Below are 21,414 nucleotides of genomic sequence, written 5' to 3' on the forward strand. Positions count from 1 at the left end.
ATTTGATGAATCGAAATACAAATTGTTTACATAATCAAAGGTTGTCCTGCCGCCCTCCTGGACCACTGTTGGACATTGCTGCTTAGAAAGGCACCATGGCCCAGTCTGTCTGGTGGCAAAGCCATAAAAGTCAGGGTGGATATGGGAGGGGGGTGTGGTAGGATGCATCTGGTATTGTGAGTCCATTATTTCATCCATTCTATGACCACTGAAGTTGACATCAGTGGAGCAAGACTACTATCAACCATCAAAAGCATGGTTGAGGGGTACAGCCAACTTTGATGGGGTACTGGAACCATCCCTGCCCCTCTTCCCTTCACTGCGCTTCAGTATGATCACCGTTCAAGGGCAGTATTTACAAGATGCAAGGTACCCATCTACAATCTGCCATAATAGTCATTTTTCGGACAAGGTGGTAATGTGAAGTTCTCGAGATCTTTCCACATCTTCTGACTTCACCCTGCCAAAATGGAATCTGCATTGGTTTGACACAGTCTGACTGAGGCATTCTGTTGGAATTATCTCTGGATTCAGTCAATGAGCTTCAACTACATCTTCTGCTGTGTGGTGTGGGAGAAGGTAGATGGTCTCTCCCCCCTGCCCAGGAAGCAAATACAAAGATGGCAGAGCCCTTCTACCTGCAGTTCCTTTTGCTGGTGAAGGACGTATGGGCATCTCTGGAGAGGCCTCAGCTGTCGGGGCACAGGTGGGTAACCCGCTTCTAGTCGAGGCATCACCTGATCCTGTGCACCTTATATTCATCACTGGAATGCGATGCAGAGTTCAGATCAATGTTAATGGACAAACACAAAGAGTTCTGGCAGCTAAAAGGAAGTTACACCAGCTGTTTAATGTGGCAAATGAAATATGGGGGCAAAGTAAAAAACGCCCATCTGATGCCCAGTCAAAAGAGATATTTGACACTTGCCTGACACCCAGTCAAATATTAGGGTCAGTCATTGCAAACTATTCTGAAGAGTGCAGAGTCCTGTAAAAGCACCTGAAGTCCAGACTGCACTCAAGAGTCTGCACCTGGACAAATCACAAACTTTCCAAATCCAGCGGATGACGTCATGAGTCGCAATCGTCGAGCACATACTTGCTTTTGTGAAGCAGGATGACCTCACATGATTTTTTTTTCCTTAAATGAGGGGACATTCCCAACTGCTCTCAAAACAGCCCGTTATTGGCACATAAATAGGGCTCCCGGTTTTATGGTAATTATTTTTTAAACATTTCCGCCTGTATTTATCCATATTTTTTTTTTGCCATCTTATTGGTATTTATCCATATTTAGTGTTTTGAGAATAAATGGAGTCCTAAAATGGCATCTTTCCACATTTAACTGACAAGCTTGAACTCCGACTTTGATTCCTGTTGCGTTTTAGCAAATTAAGCATCCAAATATAACAAAATATTACATCTACAGATAAATATTTGCATTATATACAAATATATGCTAATATATGCCTGTATTCAAGGAAATCTAATCCTGTTTTTTTAACTCCTCATGCTTGCATCTGCTCAGCTGTTGGCCTCGAATTCACCAAGGACAGCACGTCGAGTTACTCGCAAGAATCACAATTTTCTGTATTTTTCCGCTTTTAAAAATAAATACAGACAGAAAACACATTGTTTTCGGTCTGTACGTACTTGTAAAAATCTGTAAAATGGAAAACTGGGAGTCCTATACATAATTGTTACAAACGTGGATCGAGTAGCCCAGAGTTCGAAAAGCACTACATGGAACAGCAAAAGAATACAGCGCTTGTGCCACTCCGGGACCAGGTACCTCCATGACATTTAACCATTGGCCGTACAAATTCCACATATGCACAACAGCACTTTCAGGGGACACTGGACTGCAGGGGCTGTCGCTCTAGAGTTGACGCTGTTTGCTCCCGCAATGGCAGAACCACAAAAACGGATAGCACTTTTCTTTTACAGCTTTCAGAAGGTGATGTTCGATTAAACCATTAGTTGAATCTATAGGGAGCACTACAAGAACCGAAGAAGGGTAAGATATAATTTAGGCTCCCAGTTTTCTATCTTTACAGATTTTTACAGATAAATACATACAGAAAACAATGTATTTCCTGTATGTATTTATTTTTAAAAGCAGAAACATACAGAAAAATTTGCTTCTTGTGAGCAACTTCCCGTGCGGTTCGGCACGAATTCCAGGCAAACAGCTGAGCAGCTAGACAACATGGGGAGTTAAAAAAATAATAGGATGAGATTTCATTAAATACAGGGATTTGTTAACCTATATTTGTACTTTTCCAGTAAGCATTTGTTTGTGGCATGTAGTGCAGTAGATTACATGCTCTGCATACTTCTGCCATCTACTGTTGTGTCTGGAAGGTTGCAAGCAGTTTTTCTTCTAACGTTTTTAGAGTCACAAGGTATAGTGACTCCTCCGCTTGTTGGTAATGCACATGGGCGTTGACTCCATTGTTAGACTATTTTCCTGCAGGCGGGTTTGAATGGAGTGTAATGTAATAGAAATGAAATGTCCATGCGTGTGAATCTCTGTCAAAGACTATAACGGCCACAGGCGTCCAGGGAAGCGGGTTGGCGCACGTCAATCTACAGCACTACATGCCACAAACAGATGCTTACTGGGTAAGTAACATTTTCCATTTTATTGCGTATGTGGCTGTAGATACACATGCTCTGCACAGATTGTAAAGCAGTGCCTCTCCAAAGTGGTGGCCAACCTGTCTGTGTTACAGTGTTTTGGGAAAGGGTACATAGCACTGCATGACCTACTTTAGCTTGTTGGTGTGCTAAGACCTCCACACAATAATGTTTCGTAAAAGTGTGTGGTGTAGCCCATGTAGCTGCCTTACGTATGTCAGCTATGGGAATGTTACCTGAAAAGGCCAGAGATGTGCTTTTTGCAAGTTGAATGAGCTCCAGGCCAATAGGTAATGGTCTTTTGGCTTTGCATAACAAGTTTGGATACATTTGACAATCCAGCTTGCTATACTGGACTTAGCAATGGGGTTCCCTTTGTGTGAGGGAGAGAAAAGGCAACAAAAAGTTGTTTTGTTTTTTCTAAATGCTTTAGTTCTGTCAATGTGGAACATAAGCACTCTTTTCACATCTAATGCATGGAGGGCTCTTTCAGCAACAGAATCAGGTTCCAGAAAAAAGACTGGCTATTCAATAGTTTGAGATGAAACTTGAGATACCACTTTTGTAAATAAAATTGGATTGGTATGAAGAACGATTTTATCCTTATGTATTTGGAAAAAAGGTTCTTGCAAGGTGGATGCCTGGAGCTCACTTACAAGTCTAAGGGAAGTGACTGCAAATAAAAAAGCCACTTTCCAAGATAGAAATTGTAAAGGACGTGAGCGTAGTGGTTCAAAAGGTGGGCTCATGGGTCTAGTGAGGACCACATTAAGATTCCAAGAAGGTATTGGAGGTAACCTTGGCGGAATCACTCTGAATCCCTTTCATAAAAGCTTCAGTGACTGGGATTTTAAAAAGGGAAGAGTGTTGTCTGTTTTGAAGGTAAGCAGCTATGGCTTCCAAATGTAACCTTATAGAAGTGTATGCTGTTTGTTTTTGGCAAATGAAGAAGATATAAAAAGATATTTTGCACAGATACTTTGAAGGGGTCTCAATTTTTGGACATGCAATAGTAGACAAAGCATATCCGCTTTGCTGCATAGCATGCTCTAGTGGTAGGTTTATGTGCCTCCTTAAGAATAGCCACACATTCTTGAGGTACGTATAGGTATCCAAAGTCTATGACTTCAGGAGCCAAATTGCAAGATTCAACTCCTTGGGATCTGGGTGCCTGATTTGACCATGGTTCTGAGTAAGAAGGTCTGGGTCGAGGGGGAGCTTCTATCAGTGGTTCCGCACGAGTTCTAGCAGGGTGGCGATCCACGGCTACCTGGCCCATGTGGGAACCAATAGTATCAACGCAAGAGACATTTGCTGAGTTTCTGAACCAGATTCGGAAGGAGGGGGAGAGGTTGAAAAGCGAAGGCAAATATCCCTGACCAATAAATTAATAGAGCATTGCCCTTTGATTTATGGTGTGGGAACCTGGAGGCAAAGTGTGGGCATTTTGTGTTTTCTTTTGTTGCAAACAGATCTATAAAATTGTTTGCTGTACCTCCTGTTTAAACCCGAAAATGCGTAGCTATGCATGCCGTGGTAAAAGGACACTAGTGTTATGTCACTTGTGACTGTGCCCAAAGAGTCCAAGGCACAGTGAATAGAATTGTTAGAATTTGCTGTTCTTCACTAACAATCTCTTGTCCTCTTTTTCTGTGCTCCTATGAGAGGTTTTGGAGAAGCTCCTCCATTTCATCCCAGTTGGCACGATTGTATCTAGCAAGCAAGCCCTTGCGCATTGGCTATGAGCCAATGATTGGCTGCTCGAGCAGTAACACGCTTGTCAGACGCGTCAATGTGCTTGCTCTCCTTGTGAGGTGAGGCATCATGAGCTGCTTGAGAATTGGCTCTTTTTGTGGTGTTAGAGACCACCAGAGAATCTGTAGGTAGCTGACCTTCAATAAAAGCTGGATCAGAGGGGGAAGCCTTATACTTTTTTTCCACTCACGGAGTGATTATGCGTGCCCTAGTAGGATCCTGAAAAATATCCTCCGCATGCCTCATCATGCCTTTAAGGATGGGAAGATATTGAGTGGCTCTGTGAAATGTTGTGAGGGTTGAAAAAAAAAAAAAAAACATCCTCAACTGGTTCTTTGTGTAGGGGCACCAGATGGCAGGTGGCTGCCCTCTCAATAGGTTCCTGAAAGGAAGTAGTATCGTCCGGTGGGGATGGCCTAGCTGGAGAGACATCAGGGTCACTGTCTACGTAAGGATCAACATCAGATTGGGAACAAGGGTCTGGGAAAAGGCACATTATCGTCCCCTGTATCTTGAGTCTCATGAAATGAGTGAGGTGAACCCTGTGGTGTAATGTCAAGAGGGTTGCCTTGAGAGGGAGGAAGTGAAGGGGTAGATGGTAGTGGAGGAGTGGTTGGTGGTGGAGATGTAGGCAGAGGTAGGTCAATATCATCTTGTTCTCTATCCACTCTGTTGTGCTTGGTAGGAGATGTTGGTGCGTCACAAGCCTCTCCAAAAGTAAGCGGTTGTTTAGAGGGGTGGTGACAACAGCTTTGAACAAGACACGCCCTGTTTGGGGCTGAATATGAAGCTGAGATTGCCTGCCGTGGAGCCGCTGCTTCATTTTGTGGAGGACAGGCTCGAGGGAAGTTGTCCGCTCCGAGGTTGTAATTATTTTGAGTCTTTTCGGCGCCGAGGCACTTTTGACTTTCGATGCAGAAGCTTTTGGTGCCAAGGCTGACGGTGTTGGACTCAGTATCCAAGGGGAAGGCTTAGACTTAATTCTCAGAGCCAAGCTCGACATCCAAATGAGTTTTTCAGTGTCTGTCATGGCCTGAAGGCAGAGGTGGCCCACTAACCTTTGTTTCTGTGGTGTAGGATTTTTTTGTCTCAGCAGGGGGGCTTTTACTGTGGCTGGTTGAGTGGGAGATAGTTGTTGCATTCTGAGGGTTGTGTCAGCCTCAAAGTTCGAATCCTCAATGGAGTAGGCCTCTTTCTCGGCAGCTGAGAGCTCTTGAAGCACCTCCTCCAACATGGTGTCCTGGAGTCCGAAAATATCCGGAGTGTCAGCGATTTCCTGCCTCTGCATTTCTTGACCACGGGCACTCCGATCTAGCAGGGTCTTCTTCAATTGGAAAGTCTGGCAGGCTTTGCAGTCCTCCTCTCTATGTTCTGGCGACAAACAGAGGATGCAGACCTGGTGCTGGTCGGTCCGCAGGAACTCTGCATAGCACTTAGGACAGAAATGGAAGGTAGCCCACTTCATCAGGATTTCTTTCTCATGAAGATGGAATCGAGAAAAATGGCGGCCCAAAGGGCGTCTATCAAAGCGTGTTGATCTGACAGATAGTTTCTGCGGTCCCAGAACACAGAAGATGGGGAATACACTTTCAAAATACAATACCAACGGTATGGGAGGTTTCCCGAATAGAAGCCTAAAAGGACAGTCTCGAACTGGAGCTCTGTGAAAACACGATTGGACCAGACGGCAAGAGAAAAAAATCTAACAATGGAGTTGATGCCCATGCGCATTACCGGCAAGAGAAGTCACCACTATATCTTGTGACTCAAAAGACTTTATGAAGAAAAACAACTTGCAACCTTCCAGACCCTACACTAGATGCAGAAGTATGCAGAGCGAACACATGCCATCAAACATAATGCTAATATTTACCTATGGATTTAGTGTTTTGTTCTGTTTGGCTGCTTAATTTCTTAAATTGCAAATGGGCACCAAAGTATGAGAGAATGTTTTTTAGGTAAATACATGTAGAAACCTACTATTTCAAACTCAAATTTATTCTCAAAATACAAAATAAATATGGATAAATACCAAAAAGACGGACAGAAAATGAATAAGGATAAATACAGACGGAAATGTTAAAAAAATGAATATGATAAAACCAGAAGCCCTAGATATAATGTGAGCATTGAAAGATGCCAAGGATGCTAAATACAAGCCAACACTGCTTTGTCTCCATCTTACCTTCACAACGGGGTCTCCTTTTTGTAGTTGAAGCCACATGTTGGTCCCTCGAACTGTAACTTGATGGCCTGCTTGAGGTGCAGATGCGGATCCATAGTGGTGATGGAGATGATCGGTTCTGGGGCGCTCTTCTCAGACCCACCACTGCTGCTCAGCTTCTGCGGCGAGTAGGAAGGGCTGCCCTGCAGGCTGTACTTCGGATTGGTCAGAATACCATTTCTTTTCAGTTCCCTGTCAGGGGATCCGTAGTTTGGGAATGCTGTGATTACATCTCGATTCAGGCCATGCTGAGGTTTCTCTTGATCTGGATAGTGCACCTGATTAATTCCCAAAGAGGTCATTACGGAGTTCCATCTCTCTGACCCTGCCGGCACATGAACAGGACTTGCGGTCTTGAAGTTCTTCTCCAGGACACTGCTCAGTCCTGCTTTTGAGGGGGTGCCTGGGCCTTTTCTAGATTTGGGGCTTTCGCTGATGTCACGACTCAGCACTGGACTGGCCATGGGGGCATTGCGAATTGCCCTGGGGCTGAAGGAGTCAGAAATGGTGCTCTGGGGGCTAGTCTTGGGCTTGCTACTCCTCATGGTGGAATTGGGGGAGATCATAGAGTGGCGGCTGCGACTTCGTGGAAGGGAGTGCTGCTGAATCTGCTGGGTGAAAGTAAGGCTGTCGATAGGGATTGTCTGGGCCGTAGCCAGGGAATGGTACGTAGAGGAAGTCATAATAGAGGAATTCTTTGAGCTCTTGAGTGAGTTGTCAGATACCAGAGACTTGCACCGCCCGACTGTGGACTCTGGGGACAGGGAGGGACTGCTGCCAGTTTCAGTGCGATTTTGTTGGGCTGAACTTGGCAAGTCACCCCCTACAATGCTTGGGCTTCCTGAGCTGTTAATGGTCAACCCGGAGGACTGGGTCTTCATGGTCGAGGTATTCTCTTTCGCTTGGGGCATAGGGCCATTGTAAGGGGGGGCTCCATACCGCTCCAGCAGTTTCATAATCTTCAGGTGGCCACGTTTCCCTGCGACCCTCATTGGTGTGCGTCCATACTGGTCAGCATGGTGGGGGTCGGCCCCCTTCTCCAATAGAGTCCTCACGACTTCCACATGACCCTCCTGAGCAGCAATGCAGAGGCCTGTAGCACCTTGATTGCACGCATGATCTACATGTGCACCACATTCAATAAGAAACTGGACCACCACTGCGTGGCCCTGCCAGGCAGCTGAGTGCAGTGCAGAGCGACGTTCATTGTCCAGAGCATTAACATCTGCCCCATAACGCACAAGAAGCTTCACCATCTCCAGGTAGCCCTGCCAGCAGGACACATGTAGCACTGTCCTTCCCTCAGGGTCCTTGTTCTCCAGGTTGGCCCCATTCTCCAGTAGGAGGTCTAACATGGCCAGCAGATTCTCCAAAACCAACAAATAAGTCATGGGACGTCCATCTGCATCCTTCAAGTTGACGTCTGCCCCTCTCCGCAGAAGCAGCTCCACCAAGCTCCTATGAGTTTCCAGGGTCGCTACACACAGAGCCGTCCTTCCGTCGTAACCTTTGTGATCAATAGGTGACTTGTTGTCCAGGAGGAGTTTGAGACAATCATAATGTCCCTCTTGAGCTGCCAGAATCAGGGGAATCCGGCCGTCATTGTCAACCTCAGTAACCTTTGCGCCTTGGTCTGTCAGGGCTGCACAGACTGTCAGATGACCCTCGAAGGCAGCCATGTGGAGAGGGGTCCACCCCATATCATCACGATGGTTCTCATCCAGTCCACGGTCCAGAAGGGTCTTTACCACATTTTCATTGCCTTGGGCTGCTGCAATGCTTAGCACGGTCCGACCCTCACTATCTATCGTGTCCACTGCTGCCCCCCAGAAGAGAAGTGTATTTACAACTGCTGTGTGGCCCATGGAAGCAGCAGCCAACAAGGGAGTCCTGCCGGTGGCGTCTGCATCATCCACATCTGCCCCACCTTCCAGTAGCAAGTCCACCACATCAGCATGCCCTTCGTAAGCAGCGACTAAAAGAGGAGTCATGCCATCGTGGTCTCTGTGACCCACGTCAGCACAATGTTCTAGAAGAAGGCTGACCACATCTGCATATCCTTGGCTAGCCGGGACACAAAGGGCAGCCACTGACAAGGCAGTCCTTCCATCAACATCTGCATGGTTGATGTCTGCGCCGTGTGCCAAAAGGAGCTCCACAATTTCACGGTGGCCCATGTATGCGGCTGCTATCAATGCTGTTCGCCCTTCAGTATCCATCTTGTTGACCTCAGCACCGTGCTGCAGTAGGGTAAGAACTATGTCTTCGTGCCCACCCCAAGCGGCTGCTCGTAATGCTGTCCTGTTGTCTGTATCTGTGCTGTCTGCATCGGCACCTGCACGCAGCAAGGAAGCCACTGCCTCAGAGTGTCCACCCCAGGCTGCAGATCGCAGAGCAGTCCATCCTTCCTGATCCGCATTATTAACATTGGCCCCATGCGCAATCAGACAATGCAGCACTTTGGTGTGACCCTGCCTTGCCGCCAGGGCAAGTGGAGTTTGGCCATTGCCATCTAGCACATCCACATCAGCACCTCGAGAGATCAGCAGGTTAACCACCTCAAGGTTCCCACTGTGTGCGGCACTGGCCAGCAATGTCCTGCCATTAGAATCTTTCTGATTGACACTAGCTCCGTTCTCCAACAGCATGCGGATCGAGTCCTCTCGCTCCAAGGCTCGGTGAATGACACTGGAAGAGTCTGCATCTTGATGGGCTGCGTAGGCTCCGGCTTTCACCAGCAGCTGAAGGACCTCCTGCTCCACGGGGAGTTCCCCCGAAAGGCAGTCGGCGACAGGCGTCCCACACCAAAGCATCCACAGCGCCAGCTGGCAGGGCTCCAGCTGCAGGTTGGAATGGAGGAGATGGAAGGCATACTCTTGGACTTCCTTGGGTTGCAGGTCTCCAGCTCTGCAGCTGAATCCCATTGCCAGCATGCCATGGCCCTCCGCTGCGTTACACAGGTACTTCTGAGTGCAGTATTTCACATCTAGCAGCCACTCCGCAAAGCTGTGGTGGAAGAGGATCTTTGTGCGGTTGGGACCTTCCACCAACAACTTTGTGAGGGAATCCAACTTGCGCTGGAACTCATCCCAACCAGACAAGGTCATCTGCTTGGTCCAGACGGCAGCATAGAGCTCCTCTGGGGTGAGTGGGTGGTGGGCAGCCAGCATGATATTCAGAAGAGGTTGTATGCGAGCAAACTGCTTCCTGGTGAAAAGTCTCTGGCACAGCCAGAGGTAAAGTCCATTGAGGGTGCCAGGGATGTCCCTGATCTCACGCAGGACAATGAAGCTCTCGGAGACGCCATCCAGCACACGCTCCAGGTACAGAAGGCACCCATTGCTCTTGATGTGCAGTTGGTTGAGCATTTCCGCCGTCTCTCGTGTCAGGTGCTGGCGCAAAGCCTCCTCATGGTCCAGCCGGCACAGGATGTACTGCTGGACGTCTGTCACAATGTGAGCCTTGCGTAGGTCATCCAAGCAGATCTTGCGAAACCCTGGAGAGAGAAAAGAGAGCAAGGAGTTTAATGAGAAAATATGTTACCCAAGTAGAGCATGTGAGGGCATTTCAGGGCACCAAAAACTACACAGGCAAAACGTCACAGATTCAAGATCTTCACAATACCCTGAACATGCACATCAATATCCAAAGTGACAACATACGGGTGCAGCTGGGTTAATGTGTCAAATTAGAAAAACACCTTCTTGTTGAAATTCAAAAACAAAAAAGCCAAAAATCTGAGGTACACAAAAAGAGGCAAAGGAAATCATATTTTTTAAACTTTTGGTCAGGTAGCCACTGTGATTTAGAACATACTCTGCGCTGGCAGGCTTTAGCACTAAATCAAACAACAGCAGATGGCTGTGAAGATTTGGTGGCCACAAACACACCACAGCAAGCAAAAACTGTATTAAAAGGCCCTCTGCAACACAAGGTAGGATGAATGGAATGTGCAGATACAGTTGTGGGCGAGGGACCAGGCAGGACAGTCACAAGCACCCGGGAGGGTTTCATCTTGGTACCCCCTCAAGTAATCCCTATGGTGAGGGTCCCATTTATGTACCCCCTCAAGTAAACCCCTTACATTGCTGTTAAGAGGCTCAACCCCAAGAGTGAAACATTCTGCATGTCCTGTTTTAAACGCCTCTTTCCACCAATCCACTTGTGAAGCACGCATCATACACAGAAGTATCTATGTGCACATGCTTCCTCTACATACTAAACATGGGATACCTAGGGGATGGAACAATGGAACAACCCATTTACTGGGGAGAGCTGCTGGGAGTTTCCTCATCGCCTCTAGACTAGAACCATTCTTCTAGCACAGGGGTCTCCAACCGTTTCTGTAATAAGAGCTACTCATGATGAATTAAAATCATCCCACACTAATGATATTAATAGTTTTGTGAATAGTGGCTGCATCAGACGAGATTACATTAGTAGCCAACTCAATGAAGATTACTAGCCATGATCAGCCAGCTGTAATGTAACAAAGGCCTTGTCAATTGGGATGCTTTTTACATAGATCACACTTATTAGCTATAGTATGAATGGCCCAGGCGCCGAGATAATACTAGCAGTAGGTGGTCCTCGACCACTTAGAAAATTAAATAACATGAACAGATTAATGAATTGTATATAAATAAAGTGGCTAAATGTACAATTGAAAATTTTAAAAGGCCAAAAATGAAATTGGTATCTTCAGATTGATTCGTGGGAGCCGTGCAGGTGCATCAAACAGATGTATAGTGTGGATGAGGTGTGGCTTCAATTGAATTTAGAAAAGCTGCAACCTTCCTATTCAAATTTAAATGTTAATTTTTTTATCTACATCTGTTTGCAAATTAAATAAAATGTGTTATCATTTGTGTTTGATGAATGTTTGCTTCTGTATTTTTTGTGTATTGTTTTGCAGTTCAAATCATTGTCAATGTTTAAGCCGGGGACCCCGGCTTCCAGTAATGACTCAGTTGGGGGCCCCCGGATTCCAATAGTGATTCAGTCAATCAATCAATCAATTAATTAATCAGGGAATTTGTAGAGCGCACTACTCACCCGTGACGGTCTCAAGGTGGGGAGGGGGGCTGCTTCTGCTCTAACAGCCAAGTCTTGAGAAGTGGGGGTCCCTGAGCTCCAGTACTGACTCAGTGGGGGGTCTCCAGATTCCAATAGTGATTCAGTGGGGGTCCCCGAGCTCCAGTACTGACAAAGTGGGAGTCCACAGAACTAAAGGTTGAGAACCACTGACAGAGCATCCTCAGCCACCTTGCATGACTGCTAGGCTCACGAGGTGGGGAGGGGGAAGAGGAGTCCAGAAGAACATCATAGGGTAGGAAAGCAAGACTTTACCAAGCAATGCAGGGACTTTTTCCCCAACTTTTCTCCATGGTGAGCCATCCCATTACTATGGCAATGAAACTGCTAGATGCTTATAAAAAGAAAAAAAAACATACATTGTGATTGACAGTTACAACCAACCAATGCCTGGTGAAAGGGTGGGTTCAACATGTGAATGAAACTTAAAAGTTCCAATAGCGGGGGCACCCAACCTATTTCCCCCTCTGCATATTAATGGTGTAAGTCCGGTGACAGACGTATCTAGCCAGAACCAAAAAGAAGGCAGCAGATACCGATGGAAGAAGCATTCAGTGGGCACTGCGTTGACATGGACAAATAGGTCAGCGGACAATGATGTTATAAAAAAAAAGGGGTCATCTGGCAACTGAAAGAAGCAAGCAGTGGCAGTAACACGAAAACTGGGCAGAAGGCACGGATTCAGCACAGAAAAAAGGTAGTGGGTGCAGATACTGGACAATAAATTCAGACGGGGGTACCGGTGTAACATGAAGGCCAAGCATTTTCAATGCAATCGGTCTCGCATTTGTGAAAGTTAGAGCTCTTGGCATTGGAAATTGCATTTTTTTTGTTTACATTTGTTTTTTTTGTATGCAGTGGAGTGATGATATTTGCATAGCGCTATTGTCATTTATGTGACCTTCGGCACTGGAGAACCAGAAAATACTGTTTACCACCACCGCAAGGTCATATGAATGCCAATAGTGCTATGCAGTATCATCAATCCAACGGATACAAAAAAAACAAGTAAACAAAAATGCCAATTTCAAAGCCAAGAACTTTAACTTTCACAATGCGAGACCGATTACATTGCAAATGCTTGTTTAATTTGAAATGCAGAACACTGCTGCAATATTTTAATTGGAGAGTACTGGCATTTTTCTGGCGAGAACAGAGTGAATGTGTGAAAGGAGGCACCACGGATTGATGACTGTGGCGCGAGGTCCCCACCTGGGTGGTTGACTCCCCCGGCAGTCCCACCGAAGCATAGACAGCTCAGACTTCTCAGACACTGCCTGAAGCTGCGTGTGCAGAGCCGGGCCATGTCTGCGACTCAGACCTCACCCACCACGCTAATATAAACCACCACAAAGCACAGCCAGTCCAGGGCATTCCTCACTTTACTATCATCCATTATCAGTCACTGCTGCGAGTTATCAAGCAGGCCTCCGACCTCGCTCGCAGTACCGGGGACTGCACGCAGGCATACTCGGTAAAGAGAATCCAAGCAAAGGAAGGGCGGGAGCCTGGCAACTGCGAGAGAGCAGCGAGAGAGGGTACAAAGAGCCGGCGAAGAGAAAAAAAATAAGATGAAATAAATTATGTGAAATATAAGCAAGAACAACATGGTTACGTTAACGCTTTTACATTCTGGCTAAACAAAACCTGCAACATTTACTGTTGTAATGTGTACGAAGCAGGGAAAGGGTGCAGTACCACAGGCTGTCCGCAAATGTGATCAAGATGATTTACAGCCCTGTGTACGGAAACAGCGTTGCAGCGAAGCTAAGCTGAGAACAAGAATGCTCTGCAAATGAAAAGGCAAGATTTGCTGAACAGGAGCATGAAACCAAGAAAAACAAAGTTCCCGAAAGAACAGATAAACTTGAGAAAGTGTAATTATACAGTATTTAGTCCCTGCTCCCAAAGAGGAAAAGGAGGGACAAAGAGGCATGACTGACCAGTAGCAAACAAGGATTTTTAAATGACACTGAAATGAACAAATGAAATGGCTTTAAACCCACAGAAGTATATCAAAAGTATACAAGAGGTTGTACGCTTACGCTCGACCTAAAGAGGAAATTTTTGTGTCATGTGAAAGGAGCATACACTATTGTCACATGAGAATGGAAGGCGGTTGTAACATGATAGATGGCAGTAGGCACTGATGCCACTGAAAGAAGGTGGCAGCAAGTAGTGGTGTACCAGGGACCACCCACCGAAGCCAGCCCTGCAAACACCTCTCCCTGCACCAGGGTTGTTTTGGGAAATCAAACATTTTTATTTCTGCCAGTACTGGTATTTTAACTGTGCTAAACTCTCCTCTGTACTGCTAGCTGTTTCTGCTCCTTCACATTGCTTTCTTTAAGGTAAGCGCTTTAAAGAAGACTGTGATGACATGTAGCGCTTAAAAAAAACTACTTCCACATGCCCAGAACTAGGGAACATGTTATACTGTGGCCTTGCAGGACCTCCTTTTAGAAACAAATGCCTTCAGTGGTGAAATGAAAAGTCAAATGTCATGTTCAGTCTGATTTAAAAATCCACACACTACAAGCCTGTTTTGGACTAATGAAGGTCAAAGATGAAATACTGGTACAGTTCAGGGTTGTGTGCAAAGTTAGCAGGTGCGTCCACGTCATTAGGGGCACCCTGTTCTACCCTGCACTTTCCTTCGGTCCACTGGATTATAAGAGTTGTAGTCCAGGTTCACAGCAACTGAGCCAAATAAGATTACGCTCCGATTACAATCAGGGAGAAATTAAGTGGGGATATGGCATCATAGCCTTCAAAGCTGTCAAAGCCCTGCGGGCAGGGGGGTCCAAGGTGGGTGCGAGAGGGCCGGACCCATGCTTTCTTTTGAGAATAGCCACATCGGACCAATGTAAAATGTCAGTGGCTACGTGTAAGTGTTCCATCAGTGTAGACCTCCTGGGCCCACCCTGGCCCCTGCTCCAGAGCCCCTCAGCTCGCCATCTGAAGGGAGCTGTGCGACTCTTATTCGTTGTGATAACACTGCATCTTTTTCTCAGATAGTCCAAGGAGAAGGTATCAAAACGAAAACTGAAGCAGCTAAATATTTTTAAAAATCAATACACAGGCCAGCCACAAGATGGCAGCACTTACATTACAGACAGATAACATTCTCTTTTAGATCCCACTGCTAGTAACAGGTTTCTATACAGTGCTTCATAAGTACTTCTTGCCGTTTCAGAGAGCTGTAAATAATATTAATATATAAAGTACAGGCATCTGTCAAGAGAGGAGCATCACCCCCTCACAGAAAGAGAGGATCCTGGACCGGTTTCAAGGTGAGGCAACACAGAGCACTTCGTGCGCTGCTAGAAGCCCTCCCCGCCTTTGCGAAGAGCAGGATTCGTTAACTCTGCAGCGCAGAGGGTTTTGCGCCACACAATCTACATTGATATTAACCGGAGAGGGGGACCCGTAAGTACAACTTGGTGGATGATAGTGAAGGCTGGACGGAGGCCTGAAAGGGACCGTACATCTCAGCCCCCGCATCAGAATTAAAAATGTGCCAGCCTCCTCCCCTTAATGATTAAAAGAGCAGCATTCGCCCAGAGGTTACAATTCATTTAAGATAAACTCCATATTTTCAGACTTCCAAACAGGATTCCTTCCAGGAAGGGGCACGGAATCTGCCCTCATTGGCACCTGGGATGATCTGAAGAATGAATTTGCTGCACTACTGCTCTTGGACAGCTCAGCTGCCTTTGATACGGTTGACCATGACACTCTAATACAAAGACCCTACAAAGCCGGCATAGAGGGGACTACGCTCGACTGGATCACATCCCACCTTCAAAACAGAACAAATGTATCCATACCCCCCTTCTCATTCAAACTGTACTTTATAAAAGCAAGGGTCCCTCGAGGCTCTAACATCTCACCCATACTATTTAACATCTACCTGATGTCATTACCGACAATGATCAATGAATAGCAACTCACATGCCACAAATATGCAGATGACACACAAATACTCTTTAAAATGGAATGCCACAAAGACATTGGAAACTCACAAATCTTCAGTTGCCTCAGAGCCTTTGATCAGTCAATGAAATGGAGTCATCTCAAACTGAATGCATCCAAAACAGAAATACTCAAATTATGACCTGCTCGCCACCTGGCCTGACGATCTGGGACCAGCTCTCAAACTATCTAAGGAAGTAAGAATCATTGGAATTACCATGCACTCCAAGTTATCAATGAATGCACAAGTGGACAAATTAGCAAGATCAAGCTTCATCACCATGAAAATTCTGTGGGCAATCTTCCCCCACAAGTTCCAGGCTACTATCTCTCTTTTACTATCTAAACTGTATTACACCAATGGCTTCTACCACGGATCATCTGTATCTACTATGGAAAAACTACAACACATTCAGAACCCAGCTGCCAGACTACTACTACATGTAAAGCCACAAGCCCACATCTCCCCTGCCTTGAGAGCACTACACTGGTTACCCATTGCCAGAAGATCCACCTTCAAGCTGCTTTGTATCACCCACAAAAGCAATACATGGAACAGGACCACTCTTCATCAGGAATAAAATCACCAAATATATTCAAGAAAGAAACCTTAGCTCTAGATTGGCACCTCGCCTCAAAATCCTACTAAACAAGAAAAAAAACATAGGTGGCACATCCTTCTCTGTTCAAGTAGCCAAACTATGGAACTCTTTAGCTCCAAAAATAAGATCCAGGGATAACTATCTTATCCCTAGAAGACTACTCAAGAGTTGGCTCTTCCCTGCTTAACCACCATACTCAAACAGCAATGTACAGCATGTCCGTGTGTGTATAAGCATTTATTTGGATTATATATGTGTATCTATATATGTGTATTTCTTTGTATAACAGTGTATAATAATGTTTATAAATATAGATATATTAATTAGTTTTGCTTAACAAATGTACATATTTCTTATGGTTATACTATTCTAGGATTAACATGTATATAGGTGACTGCATAGATAAGTAGATTTTTAATATAACTATATACAAATACTTGATTGAACTAAACAAAAAATATTTTTTTAAAACAACAAATAAATTATAAATTAGCTTAAAGTACAGTAACACTTGAAAGTCTGAGTTTATTAAATACAACTTAAATCTAGATATATTACCTTGCTTATACATATATTCCTTCCATGTACGTATGTATCTCTGTATTTATTTCTTCACTCCTAATTCAGCATCTCCAATGCACTATCCTATATCTCACCCTATACCTCTTTCAATAAATCTTCTACCTCCACTCTCCAACTCATCCCCTTTCTACTGCCATGATCCCCAAAATAACACTTTCTAGACTATTCCTTCCTCTACTGCTCTTTGCATCATCTTAAACCTCTTTTACTATTCAGATCCCCCAAAAGACTTTCTAAACCCTTCCCTCCGACTCCTCCCCCTCCACCTCTCCTTGACTAATCACAAACCTCCTCCAACTGCTACGATCTCCAATTAAACACTTTCTGAACCCTTCCCACTCATCTCCCTCCACTATCCTTTTCAATCCAAGTAACAGACTCACATGTCCACCGCTCAGATTAATTTCATATTTCTGTATACTAGTTCACCACTAATCCTTTCTGAGTTCTGGAGTAGCATACTACTTGCCGAAAAACGCTTTGACGCGTCGTCAGGGGTAGCAAGCGCTGTATAAATGCAAACTCTTCTCTCTTCTGTCCCTCCACTATCCTTTTTTCAAGTCAACTAACAGACTCACATATCCACCGTTCAAATTAATGTCATATTTCCGTATACTAATTCACCAATAATACTTCTCGGGTTCCAGAGTAGTGTGCTACTCGCCAAAAAGCGCTTCAGCACCTCGTCAGAGGTAGTAAGCACTATATACATGCAATTACAATTGAAGAGGTGTCGGCACTGGGGCAAAGCTTGGCACACTCCGCCGGGCATCAGGGGAGCATGCACTGGGCCATGCATTCTGTGCAGGACAGTGCAGGGCGGAACAGGGTGCATACTCTGCAAATGATTATCACCCGCCCTTGCCAGGCGGTGCTCATTCTGTGCTGCGCAACCACACGAGCAGCTGCAAACAACACGTGCGCACCCTGGCGGTCAGAAGAACAGGGGGCATCCCTTGGCCAACGCCTCCCCTTGTGACTCTGAGGCAGAAGGGATTGCACAGGGCCCTTCCTCCCTCAAAAAAGATTCCAATGTGTACATTGCTATCTGCACCGGCAACTGAGACTCGCACACTTTTGGTGTCGCAAGACAGCGCTTTGCATTCGCAAGGTGAGATGCGCTGGATTTTCGAGTGACTCGCAGCTTTGTGCAAGTGCCCTTGTGCTTTTCTGTTGTGACTGCCTCTTGGAAGATGTGTCCTCATTCCATACTGTGACATAGCCACTAGCTCACTCTCACATCAGACCACTAGGAAATGATGAGAAAGGGCGATTGATCACGTCTATCAGAGCAGGGACTGACTGGCGGTAACTATGGAAAGCATACCAAGGAAAGACTGATCGTCTTCCCAAGGCTCAAACTCACTGTGGAAGAGGACTGAGGGTCAACACTGATAGGATATGTAGACAGACAAAGCTAGCAGTCACCTCAGCCTCAAACTCACAGTGAAGAAAGACTGAGTACCACCACTGGCTCAAAACCCTATCCGAGTAAGACTGAGTATCACCACTGGCTCAAAATCATATCCGAGAAAGACTGAGTGCCATCACTGACTCTAACTCACCGCAGAGAAAAACTGATCATCTCCACTGGTTCAGAATGACAGAGGAGAAGGACTGATCGTCATCAGTGGCTCAAAGTCACTAAGAAGGACTGATCTTCACCACTGTTTCAGTTTCATGGCAGACAAATCTGGCCATCACCACTGTTGCAAAACAAATGACCACAGAAAACAGGAGGAATTACTATCACCACTGGCTCATACTCACCACAGAGAAAAACTGACTGTCACCACTGGCTGAGACTCACAGTGGAGGAAGACTGATCACAGAAAAGAGGAGGAATGACTATGATTAATGGCTGACACCGCAGAGAAGAACAGACTGTCACTACATGCTTAAACTCACAGTGGAGAAGGGCTGATCATACAAGACAGGAGGAATGACTACCACCAATAGCTCATGCTCTCCACAGAGAAGAACTGACTATCACCACTGGCTAAGACTCACAGTGGAAAAGAACTGATCACGGAAAAGAGGAGGCATGACTATCACCAATGGCTCACCACAGAGAAGAACTGATTGTCACCACTGGCTCAGACTCAGTGGAAAAGGACTATCACACAAGAGAGGAGGAATGCCTAACACCAATGGCTCACACTCACCACAGAGAAAAACTAGCACCAATGGCTCACACTCACCACAGAGAAGAACTGACTATCACTAATGGCTCACACTCACTATAGAGAAAAACTAAGTGTCACCACTGGCTCACAGTGGAGAATGACTGATCGCAGAAGAGAAGAGGAATGGCCTTCAAATGCAAATAATGTGACAATCCGTATAGGTTTCCACTCACGCTGATGTGAAAGACAATAAAATCTTGTTTTATACCAGGGGTTTCCAACCTTTTCTGTAATAAGAGCTACTTATAATAAACAAAGACCACCCTGAGCTACTAATATAATTAGTGTTTTAATAGTGACCATATTAGACAAGATTACATTAGTGGCCTCCCTATGTAAAATTACATGCAGGGACCACCTCAGTGCATCAAGCAGGATTGCTATGGGTAATGTAAAGAAAAAACGTTGTCAATTTGGAAAGCCTTCATGTGGTTAATACATAACAGCGTTACCTTCAAAGCCCCGGGGAACAAGGTAATATTATTAACGCCACATGATTTATCATTCAACTATCAGCTTTAATTATATTTTGGAAATTCAAATATCAGCTTATCAGTTGTGAAAATAAACATTTTTATCTTTAATACACACTTTCCATTTTGGTATTCATATATTAATTTAGTTAAGCAAAAGCTTCTAATTTAGGAGGCTGGACTGTTCACAGGAGAGCTACTTACAGGGAGCAGGATAGCTACCAGCAGCTCACGATCTACTTGTCGGAAAAGCCCGTTTTATACTGTCTTTCATGCCCAAGTCCCTAGGAGTGTTCTGATCAGGATGCACTGACCCTCACCCACTAAGATGGCATGCTCCATCATCAGGTTGTGATCCACCAGTGTTTAATTTGAGCTGGTGTTTTTTGGTGCGAGGCACCGGCACTTATTTTTGAGGGCCTGCACTTATTTTTCTGCCTCAAGCACTTACTGCGAGCAAAAGACCTATATGGGAAAGACTGAGGAAGAATAAAATGAAAAAGCATCACAAAGGGAGAAAGCAGAAAGCTGAAAGAGTGAGCTGAAGGGGCAGGGAGTGGCTGTGAATGGATTAAAGAGGCCGGAGATGGCTTCAGGATTACCCTGCCTCAATATTCCCTGCTCGCACATTTAACTGCAGCAGCCGCTTGTTTCAGAGGAGAGCTTTGGGGTTTAGCACGTTTTAATTTACAAATTAAGCACTGTGCTCCACGTTGGGTGGGAGGTGCGATACCAAACGGGCCCATCAAAGGGGTTCTTTATTTTCTTGCCCTCACGCCTATGGAATGGGTATATATATGAAGATCTGGAGCTTTTTTTTTTTTAGGTGGGGTGAAAATAAAGTTGCCCATAGATAACCTCAAAGAGGAATTCTATTCTCAGGCCTTATTTGTGGCAAGAGTAAAAACCATGATGGGCCCTTGGAACATTAGTTCAGTTGGTGGTCGACATGTTTCACACCTCAATGCCCAGGTGGGTCAATGGTGTTTCTTCAGGACCTTGTGACAAAACTCTAGTCTCCTGTTAATTAGAAATTATCTAAGAGAGATTAAGGGTAGCTGGTGAGCACCATAATCACTTCTACAGGTTTAGAAGAAATATCTAGTTAACCCTCATTAAGGGATCACGCATGATGATTTGAAGTTAAAAAGAACTAAGGAAACCCAAATCAAATTTTCTCAGGGATGAGGGGACATAGCACCCTTTGGTTCTCAGACTTCTGCTTAAAAGTGTGTTGGCAGCTCCTGAATATAACCATCACCAGTGTCTCAAACTCACAGCAGAGTAGTACTGACACTCACACTGGCTAAGACTCACAGTGGAGAAGGACTGATCACACAAGAAAGGAGGAATGACTATCACCAGTGACTTACAGAAGAGAAGAACTGACTGACTCATCACTGGCTCAGAATCACAGTGGAGAAGGACTGATCACACAAGAGAGAAGGAATGACCATCACCAATGGCTCACACTCACAGTGGAGAAGGACTGATCACACAAGAGAGGGAGAATGCCTATCACCAATGGCTGACACTCAGCAGAGAAGATCTGACTCTCACCACTGGCTCAGACTCAAGGTGGAGAAGGACTGACCACACAAGAGAGGGAGAATGGCTATCACCAATGGCTGACAGAAGAGAAGGACTGATTCTCACCAATAGCTCACACTCACAGTGGAGAAGGACTGATCACACAAGAGAGGAAGAATGGCTATCACCAATGGCTGACACTCACTGCGGAGAAGGACTGACTCTTACCACTGGCTCAGACTCGCAGTGGGGAAGGAATGATCACACAAGAGAGGAGGAATGGCTATCACCAATGGCTGACACTCACAGCGGAGAAGGACTGACTCTCACCAATGGCTCAGACTCACAGTGGG

The 21,414-nt window shown here is 45.4% G+C and overlaps 1 protein-coding gene across 6 annotated transcripts in view; it reads right to left on the bottom strand.

Annotated features, from left to right (window-relative positions):
- LOC138249696 (ankyrin repeat domain-containing protein 50-like) overlaps positions 1–21,414 on the bottom strand; it is a 307,510-nt gene that overhangs the window by 12,226 nt on the left and 273,870 nt on the right. For all 6 annotated transcript variants that reach the window (XM_069203678.1, XM_069203681.1, XM_069203680.1 and 3 more), the window contains one exon: positions 6,581–10,115. In XM_069203678.1, coding sequence (XP_069059779.1) covers positions 6,583–10,115 — 3,533 coding nt within the window. In that variant the 3' untranslated portion in view covers positions 6,581–6,582. The remainder of the gene's footprint in view (positions 1–6,580; positions 10,116–21,414) is intronic.

This window comes from Pleurodeles waltl, chromosome 8, assembly GCF_031143425.1.
Source record: "Pleurodeles waltl isolate 20211129_DDA chromosome 8, aPleWal1.hap1.20221129, whole genome shotgun sequence".
Taxonomy (NCBI): domain Eukaryota; kingdom Metazoa; phylum Chordata; class Amphibia; order Caudata; family Salamandridae; genus Pleurodeles; species Pleurodeles waltl.